This window comes from Humulus lupulus, chromosome 1 (assembly GCF_963169125.1).
Source record: "Humulus lupulus chromosome 1, drHumLupu1.1, whole genome shotgun sequence".
NCBI lineage: Eukaryota > Viridiplantae > Streptophyta > Magnoliopsida > Rosales > Cannabaceae > Humulus > Humulus lupulus.
The window spans coordinates 32,032,502-32,041,410 of NC_084793.1; the positions used below are offsets into that span (position 1 = coordinate 32,032,502).

Sequence of the window (8,909 nt, forward strand, 5' to 3'; positions counted from 1 at the left end):
AGGAGGTAGCGTAGGGTTTCTGGCCAATGTGGTGGATACCACTCAGGTCGTGCTAGTGGAACCAGAAGAGACTAGGTTAGTCTGTGAATTCCTAGAAGTGTTTCTTGAAGAATTACCAGGGTTGGCACCGCACAGGGAAATAGAATTTGATATTGAACTAGCACCAGGGACGAAACCAGTGTCTAGGGCACCTTACAAAATGGCCCCAGCAGAGTTGAGGAAACTTAAGGTACAATTACAGGAGTTACTAGACTTGGGTTTTATTAGACCCAGTTTCTCGCCATGGGGCGCGCCAATCTTGTTTGTGAAGAAAAAGGATGGTTCTCTAAGGATGTGCATAGACTACAAAGAACTGAATAAGTTGACTATTAAGAACAGGTATCCTCTGCCTAGGATAGATGACCTATTTGACCAATTACAAGGTAAAATGGTGTTCTCGAAGATAGATCTTCGATCTGGTTACCACCAGTTGAGGATCAAAGACGAAGACATACCAAAGACAACCTTCTCACTACACCAAATACCCCTTTCCATAACATATGAATATAATAGTAATAAAAAAGTATTATGCTAGACTAGTATATTGAGCCACTTTAGGAAAAAAAAAAGGCAGTAATAATTACACATCCCGCCACTTAGCATTTTTTTTATTTGGGATACCTGCAAATTTGTGAGACCCGAGAGACCAATTCATGTCCTTCAATTCCTTCAACATTTCTGAGACCCGAGACCCATTTCCTCTCCTTCAACATTTCTGAGACCCATTTCCTTTTCCCATTTCTTCAGCTTGGTACTACATCCGAACTCCTCACTCTCTCTCTCGTCTATCTCTATCTCTCTGTCAACCTTCAATTTCTAGTCGTTGGGATCCTCGAGCGAGAAAAAGAGAAATAAAAGGGGAAAATCACTTTCGTTTCCTTTTTTTTATGGTTTTTCTTTTCTTTCATGATCCGGTTCTGAATTTTGATGGTTTCTCTGATTCCTCTTCTGCTCCGCCGTAAGAGCTACTCCGATTGTCCCTCAGGCGTGGACTAAGGCTCGACGACTATGGGACGTAGGCAGGGACTAAAGGTTGACGATGATGGGATGCAGACGGTGCTTTGGTGGTGAGGGCTAGATCGGTGCAGGTGGTGGTCGACTGTGTCTTGTGCAAGGTCGGGGACAGACGGGGATTGAAGGGTGACGAATGGGTAAGATTTTTTCTCACCTGTTTTTTTTATTTTTTTGCAAAAGAATTAGCATAAAACATGTGAACTATTTTATGTCTGGTTTATGCTAGAGTTTCAAGGGGTATTCAGTTGAATCTTGTATGTTGTTTTCTGACATAAATTCATACAGGATTCTGATTAGACCGCATCCAGCAATTTGGCGCTTAGTTCATGGCATGGCTGTTGTTTACCTTGTTGCTCTCACATTTTTGCTTTTTCAGGTCAGCTCTTCTCTTTCCTATCTGTATAGTGATCCTTTTTTCCAAAAAAAAAAAATTATTGGAGAGTTAATATTATTGGAAAAGTATGCTCTGATTTTGGTGTTTTAGTTTTGAATATTTAATGGAGAGTTAATAAGTTGTAGCAAGAAGTTAAAAATTGGATCATATTGTTTGGAGTAGAAATACATGTGTTTTAGTGTTTTTTTTCTTTCATGTAAACAGAAAATCATGGATTCCCTGTACTTTTTAGCTTAAGAAATTTTCTTGTTATGTCTCATTTTCTGTTTCTTGTGAACCTTTGTTATTGACACCAAGTTAGATGCATTTTTTACTGACTCAGGTCAAAAGAACACTAGAATAATTTACACCAGCTCAGTGGGACAAAGATGAGTGGCATCCCCTGCTTGGTCCATGGCGTTTCATTCAAGTTGTTAGTCTTTGTATCGTCTTCCTCACAGTAGAGCTCAACACCTTTTTTTTGAAGTTCTGTTTGTGGATTCCTCCTCGAAACCTCGTTATTGTGTATAGGTTGATATTGTGGTGGCTAATAGCAATTCCTACAATCTGCGAGTACAACTCATATCTTCAAGACAGGTACACTACCCTTTTTCTCTATCTGACATAATCACTAGCAACACATCATTTTCCTTTTCTTGAAATGATTTCATATACCCTCTTGGCCTACCATTTCCAGGGTTTTAACCTTTTCATAATCACTGTGTCCAAATTGCAGAAAACCAACGAAAAAAGTCAGTGCATTCTGTTGGCTTTCCTTAGCTATTTGCATAGTAGAGCTTCTCATTTGCATCAAGTTTGGACATGGTATGTTACTCTACAACTATTATCAATCAAACGATGTAACTACTGAGAATAATAACAATAATAATAGAGGGGCTCAGTATATTAAGAATGATGTCTACTTGACAGAAGATGATAATTTGAAAGTTGCCACTGTTGGACAGTGCCCTGAAGGTGATACTGCAACGACTAACAATTATGAGCGATGTGAAAAGCCAGATAAAAAGCCTGCTAGGCAATGGTAATTGGTAGTTGCTAACAGATTACCAGTCTCTGCTGTAAGGAAAGGTGAAGATGTATGGCATTTAGAGATTAGTGTTGGGGGTTTAGTCAATGCTCTTCTGGGTATGCAATTCCTACTCTTCATTTTTTAAGATTGTTTGGTCTATTTATATTTATATTAAGATTGTTTACTTGATGATATTATTGTGTGTCTAACAAAATAGTTCCCCGTATCAATAGTTTTTTGTTACTTTTTTTACCTGATGATTTGGTTTTTTTCTTTGTAAACTTGTTATTCACTTGTATTGTATGGTATAGATTCAGATCGCTTTATACGTGCACTGGAGCTTCCTCAAGTCCAGGAACACATCAGAGAACTTAAAGAAAGATTTGCTGGGCGGAAGTAAATAATATATTTTAAGAATAAAAGTATGTCATGCATACACTCAACTTCCACAACATAATGGGAACATGTATTAATTCTTAAGCATAATTTATCTCACTGTCTAGTTTCCTATGACATGAAGTTTTAGGATAGCTAGTCGCTTGATATGCTTTGAGACCTTGTTTATGATATTCCTGTTTGGTTCTTTTACTGTAAAGCTATTAGATAATTCTTAGTCCTTACCTTCCTAGTGACACATTTTTATTTATGCTATGATGCATTCCAATTTTCTTACTTAATTTATTTCTGCACATACCTTTTTTCTCTTGATTTCCTTATTGTAAACTTACCTGCCCCCCTCTCTTTCCCTACTTCCTTTGGGGTTTGAAAAAGCTATCTTAAAAGTCATCTTTTAATTGTTATGATGTGTTTTAATCTTTTCTTTTCTGGAATTACTGAGCTTGTTTTTTTTCTTTTTTGTTTCTTGTTGTTTCCAGTTTTATGGTGCAACAACATTTTTCATTCATAGATCAGACTTTATTGTCTCCTTGATTATGCTTTATATGAAGGTAATAGCTTAATGGCTCTTTAGTGTCTTGTTTTGTTTCAGTATGGAGCTCTCAAAAGGAAAATTGGATTCCAGTGTGGCGGACCTCGAGAGAGAAGCTTACCCTGTTTTGGACGGACTGGGTAGAAATAGAGGACGCTAACATCTATTCTCTTGACAGATTAGTGGGCAGTTAAAATCCTTGCAAATTGTTGCAAGCTTGACAGCAGACTGAGATGGTGAAATTAGAAAAGCTGCTTTGAATACTCTTGCCACTGGATATAAGATTCTTGGTATGTCATGATTTCAAGATTTTAAAGTATTTTCTAACTTGTTTAAGATTTTGAATTTTTATTTATTGTTCCTTTGAGACATCCCATTTTCTTTCCTTTGTTCCTTTGAATTTTTATGGTTGTGTTCCTTTTAGGAGTTTTATGTCTTCTGCAATCATTGCTTCTATATTTTTACCATGTTTAAATTTGTTTTGGGATTAAATGATCTGTTTCTATTATCCATTCCATCCTTCTAATGATATTGCATCTTTTAGGTTCGAGAGATGGAAAAATGGAAGGAAGGGAAGCCTGGCGAAGCCAGAGCTGCTTTGAGACGTTCTGTGAGGGAAATTGGGTATGTTTTTTAGCTTGTCTTTTTTATCTTTAGTAGTGTCTCTGTTACTTTTATTATTTCTAATGATGATTATCAACATTTTAATAAAGTATAATATTTTATTTTCTGTCAATTTTTTGTGTAGTTTTCTGTTTCTTTCTCAACTGTCTTTTCTTTGAATTGTTTGTCTCATTGTAAAGCTTTCTCAATCTTGTTTCTTTTGGTACTCGTGCATATCAAATAAAAAAACATGCTGATTGCTGACGCGTTTAAAAGGTCTCTTTATAGTTAGCTGTGACATAAACAGAGGTCACGTTGGTGCTTCTTCATTCCTGCTGTTGGGCTGCACTTATTTGGTTTTCAAATTGCTGCATTGCATTGCATTGTGTCCAATATTTTTGAACTAGTTTGAGGACATTTACTTTATTTTTATAGCTAAAAAAATTCGTCACCAGGATCTAGAGAGTCCTTTTGATACAAGCCTATTAGACTACTAACTTTGAACTTTTATTTATTTTGATTTATTGTAGATTGGATGTAGCAGAGCAAAGTGGAGAGATTACACGATCTGTCTCTGGCCCAGTACTTCCAAGGTATTAGAGGCTCCGCATAGTGATCATTTAATTGTTTGTTTTTAATTTTGTAACAAGTGATACAAATTTTACTCGGACATTTCCATCACATTTGTTGGCTTCATTACTAATTTTCTTTTATTCTATGATGTTGGTATCAGGAAAAACTATGGGAATGCTGACATACATGTGGAGAGACAACTTATGCCTCGTGTTCTTGCTGGTACCAATGGCCCCACTGAGTGTAATGAAGCTTTGGATATTATTTCTTTTGGTTCTCCTTATATTCTTGCAGCTATTATTCCCATTCCCCTTATATTCTCCTTTCATCTATTATTCTGGTTAAAAAAGAGTAATTCTTACATTTTGGTCTGATTTAATAATTCAAATGTTTGGCCTCATTGCTATACATTTTATTTGTTATGAAAGCTTTCATTTGTGTTTGTAGGGTAGAGCAACTTTGTTTATTGTTTATTGTTCCTTTTTCTCTTTTTCTCTTCTTCTTTGTTATTTTTATTTTTCCAAAATTAAAAATATTTTAATATTTGTGTGCCTTTTTGCAGTTTGTTGAAGGAATGAAAGTCGTGTGTCATGAGCTGACACAAGCCACTAATGATCCAGAAGGCAGTGCAATGGATGAACTTATTAAAGATGCAGAGACAGACTTGTTTCATGCCTTGCAAACAAGGTAGCGCTTTACTCTGTCCTTCCCTGTACTTTAGTTTTTGTTTCTGGGTTTTGTTTTTTTTTTTTTGGCATTATTTAGGCTTTGATTATGAACTTTTTCCCATAAAATAGGTTGCCAAGACCTTTGATTTCAACTTGATAGGAGCATCATCTAGATCTTGTAAATATGTTCTTAACACCCTCATGCAGGTAAGTTTGGTTTATGTTGTTGTTGTTGAATGTCTTAATGCTAACACTGTACTCTGTTTTTCCATTTTTTTTATATACCTTACTATAAACCTAACTAGTTGATGTAAAATTCTAATTGATTTTTAGACATTTCAAAACAAGAGACTGGCTTATGCTGTCAAGGAAAGCACTCTTGATAGTCTAATTACTGAGCTCCTTCTATGGCTGTTGGATGAGAGAGTTCCACATATGGATGATGGTAGCCAGCTTTTAAAAGCTTTGAATGTTCTGATGCTAAAGATTCTGGTTAAGACTTGCCATTTCATTTCTTCCCTCTTCTTGTTTTTCATTTATTCTTATCCTGACTCGCATGTCTTATTTTAGTCTGATTTGTTATTCAACTTTACAGGATAATGCAGATCGAACTTCATCCTTTGTTGTTCTCATCAATCTCTTACGTCCATTAGATCCTTCAAGGTGGCCCTCACCTGCATCAAATGAGACATTTGCTGTCAGAAATCAGAAGTTCTCTGATCTGGTTGTTAAATGTTTGATAAAACTTACAAAGGTAACTTCTTGTTTTAGCTATTTTGTTTACCTTTTTTCTAAAGTTTTTTTTTTGTTATCTTCTGTTTCAATGGGTAATCTGACATATTTTACAACTTGGCTTGCCTGCTTCTCATAGGTTCTTCAAAGCACTATTTATGAAGTCGACCTTGACCGCATCCTTCAAAGCATCCATTTGTATCTGCAAGACTTGGGGATGGAAGAAATTAGAAGATGGTATGCTTTTTTCTTTTATTTTATTTGGAATAACATGTAATCTACTACTATGACTGATAGTTACAATTTGTGATTGCATAATAATTGGTTTCTTCTCTCTTGCAATGTATAAAAACTATTCAGTGCTGGTGCTGATGACAAGCCATTGCGCATGGTGAAAACTGTTCTACATGAACTAGTGAAGCTTCGAGGAGCTGCTATTAAAGGTCACCTTTCAATGGTTCCTATTGACATGAAGCCTCAACCAATAATTCTTGCTTACATTGATCTTAATCTAGAGGTAGAAGTCAACCTAAACTATTCACTTTCTGCTTTTTGATCATTTTGTTTTAGTTCTTTTTTCCTGACCTCGAAGTAATCTGTGTGGATGCCAGTGTGTTTTTCTTTCTATCACTATCTAAAAGTTCATACTTGCATTTTTTTCATTTATATGAACACACATAGAGTTATACACCTTTCATCTTCAGACGAGCTTTTAGTCAACGATGATTTTTCTACCCACCCTCTTTCTACCCCAAGCAATTTGATACATTTTGTGATAGCCATGACCACTGGTTAAAATATTCTAAGAACTAGCTTGAAGTGTTTCACATTTGATCTTACATTTTCTTTTTCACTCAGCTTGGTTGTATTTGTACTTTGTTTGTTTGTTTCCTTATTGCTTACTCTTTCTTTGGTAAAAACTCTAGGCACTGTTGCTTTCAAAATTTGTTCCTCTGTCTTCAGTCCTATAAAATTATACAGAATTCATTTGTGTGCTTCTTCATTTTCATATTCACTACCAAAAGAAGGTTTTATTTGCATCCAATAGCCATGCACCGTTTATTTGAAACTATTTTACTAAATGTTATTATCTCTACGAATCAGTTGGGCGTTGTAAGCACCCAAAGCATACTAGAGGACAAAATTTGTAATTAACTTCCTTTTGTAGGCACAATTTGCTCTTTTATTTATTATTATTATTATACAAATGTCATAGTGATGAAATACTTCATATTTTGTTAATATATTTAAAAGCAATCATAGCCAATTAAAACAGGCTACCATTTAGTGTCTGATTTTTTTTAGCATGAATAATTTAATTTTGTGTGGTATTTTGCAGAAAGCTATAAAAACTGTCCAACCTGCTACTAGAAGAGAAGGGTTTTCTGCCATTCCTAATGTAAAATTGGAAGATGTAGGTGGACTAGATCTTATAAGGAAGGAACTTGATCGATTCATAATTAGGCATTTCAAATACCACGAGAAATTTAAGGTAATTTTGTTATGAAATTTATTTATGATAGCCATTCTACTGTAAATAAGAGTTAGAGTTGAGGTAACATTGTAAAAGTTAGCTTAGCTTTGTTTGAGTTCTTTTCTAAGTTTCTTGTAGTAAATTCTTATGCATAAACCTCATGTTAGTGCTGTTTATACTTTCATCTTGATTCTTGTATTTTTGACATTTGTACTCGTTGCTTGTTTCATTTAGTTTGCAACATGAATTGCCTAACATTAAGTTTTCTTCATTGTTCCTGAGTGTTATCCTGGTTTCTTCTTTGAAAAATTGTTGTCTAGAAATGAATTTAGATGGTGAACCATAAATGATTGCATTGATCTGGTTTGTTAGTCCTGTACTCCTGCCATTTAAGGGCTAAGGTTATGGTTGGAATAGTAGCCTGTTGCTGACTCTTGAGCCAGTATTTCTTAATGGAAATTAACAAACAAGTGCGAAAATGATTGCAAATTTTTTAAATAATTTTTTTCTCTTTCTTGCTTGGTTTATTTTCAATATTATCGAAAAGGTCATGTAGTCTTTTGACTTTAAAAGTCTAATTGTGATGGTGTCTTTTAATACTACAGTACCCAAATTTGAATTTCAGGTCCCTCTTGTTAATAAATTTACCCTGTATCTTTTAGTAATAGGGTGTTTCTTTGTGTAATAGGGTGTAAGGAAATGAAGCATTGTTTGATTATTTCTTATTTAGATCTGAACAAGTTTTCGGTGGATTTTTTATGGATTATTGTGAATTCTGGTATGATTTTTTTTTTAATTGAGGTTTGGAATGAATTTAGATACAGGAATTTTGCTGTTGGTTTATCTAATCTGATATTTGCATTTGTGCTACTCTCCAGTGTGTTTGTGACTGGGATGATCGTGAAAATAAGTTTATTGAAGTTGAAGGAATTTTGAGAAGACAGATAAAGGTAAAGTGTTGTTTATTTTTTCATAGTCTTAAGAGATAAAAAAATATTGAATTTTTTTAATTAATGGCATATTTGTGAAGACTTGACATGTGTTCATGTTTTGAGGTTTTCTATAAAGTTTTTGCATTTTTAGTTACTGTTTGGATAGACTCATTTAAAAAACTTATCAAATTACAAAATGTTTGAATTTTTAATTTGTACAATTTAAAAGTTCCTATTGTTAGAATATGCCAAAGTAATGGAGGAATGAACATAGATTTCATCTTTCATTAAATATTTCGTACTTGTATTGATGGTGTACTCATTGCTTGATGTGTAGGAATGGGCATCTGAGCATTGTTCAGCACCTTTTTGAGCTCCTGAGTTGTGGGATTGTCCAAGTAATGCAGATATCGATGAGAGAGCTGATATTTGGTCATTAGGATGCACTTTATATGCGATAATGTGATAATGTATTTTATCATGTGATTTAAGATTTATTGGTTTAAGTTTTCGGGTCTTTGTCTCCTGAGAGCTATAATATAA

The 8,909-nt window shown here is 34.5% G+C and overlaps 2 protein-coding genes and 1 long non-coding RNA gene across 4 annotated transcripts; all 3 read left to right on the forward strand.

Moving 5' to 3' along the window:
• Positions 1-713: 713 nt before the first annotated feature.
• Positions 714-3,680, forward strand: LOC133790492 (uncharacterized). The gene is made up of 3 exons (XR_009874017.1): positions 714-1,190; positions 1,339-1,429; positions 3,445-3,680. It is a non-coding gene; the product is annotated as an uncharacterized LOC133790492 (long non-coding RNA).
• A 181-nt stretch (positions 3,681-3,861) lies between these two features.
• Positions 3,862-5,271, forward strand: LOC133790512 (protein MOR1-like). Its single transcript, XM_062228173.1, has 3 exons — positions 3,862-4,008; positions 4,518-4,580; positions 4,721-5,271. The coding sequence occupies exons 1-3, from the start codon at positions 3,938-3,940 to the stop codon at positions 4,932-4,934; spliced, it is 348 nt and encodes a 115-aa protein (XP_062084157.1). The 5' UTR covers positions 3,862-3,937; the 3' UTR covers positions 4,935-5,271.
• A 90-nt stretch (positions 5,272-5,361) lies between these two features.
• On the forward strand, positions 5,362-8,438 carry LOC133790500 (protein MOR1-like). 2 transcript variants are annotated; one of them, XM_062228157.1, is made up of 7 exons: positions 5,362-5,435; positions 5,562-5,720; positions 5,824-5,982; positions 6,100-6,197; positions 6,321-6,477; positions 7,300-7,452; positions 8,313-8,438. In XM_062228157.1, the coding sequence occupies exons 1-7, from the start codon at positions 5,430-5,432 to the stop codon at positions 8,421-8,423; spliced, it is 843 nt and encodes a 280-aa protein (XP_062084141.1). In that variant the 5' UTR covers positions 5,362-5,429; the 3' UTR covers positions 8,424-8,438. The 2 variants fall into 2 exon arrangements, with proteins under 2 accessions (XP_062084141.1, XP_062084149.1); XM_062228165.1 differs by lacking the exon at positions 8,313-8,438 and adding an exon at positions 8,123-8,179 and having other exon boundaries at positions 5,367-5,435.
• Positions 8,439-8,909: the final 471 nt, after the last annotated feature.

What these genes read in the sequence shown, in the direction of transcription:
- LOC133790512 (XM_062228173.1), top strand. Translation starts at nt 3,938, where the DNA reads ATGGAAAAATGGAAGGAAGGGAAGCCTGGCGAAGCCAGAGCTGCTTTG. An exon ending in CGTTCTGTGAGGGAAATTGG is followed by an intron (nt 4,009 to 4,517) that starts GTATGTTTTTTA and finishes GATTTATTGTAG; the next exon opens with ATTGGATGTAGCAGAGCAAA. An exon ending in TCTGGCCCAGTACTTCCAAG is followed by an intron (nt 4,581 to 4,720) that starts GTATTAGAGGCT and finishes TGTTGGTATCAG; the next exon opens with GAAAAACTATGGGAATGCTG.
- LOC133790500 (XM_062228157.1), top strand. An exon ending in TTCTGATGCTAAAGATTCTG is followed by an intron (nt 5,721 to 5,823) that starts GTTAAGACTTGC and finishes TCAACTTTACAG; the next exon opens with GATAATGCAGATCGAACTTC. An exon ending in ATGGAAGAAATTAGAAGATG is followed by an intron (nt 6,198 to 6,320) that starts GTATGCTTTTTT and finishes AAAACTATTCAG; the next exon opens with TGCTGGTGCTGATGACAAGC.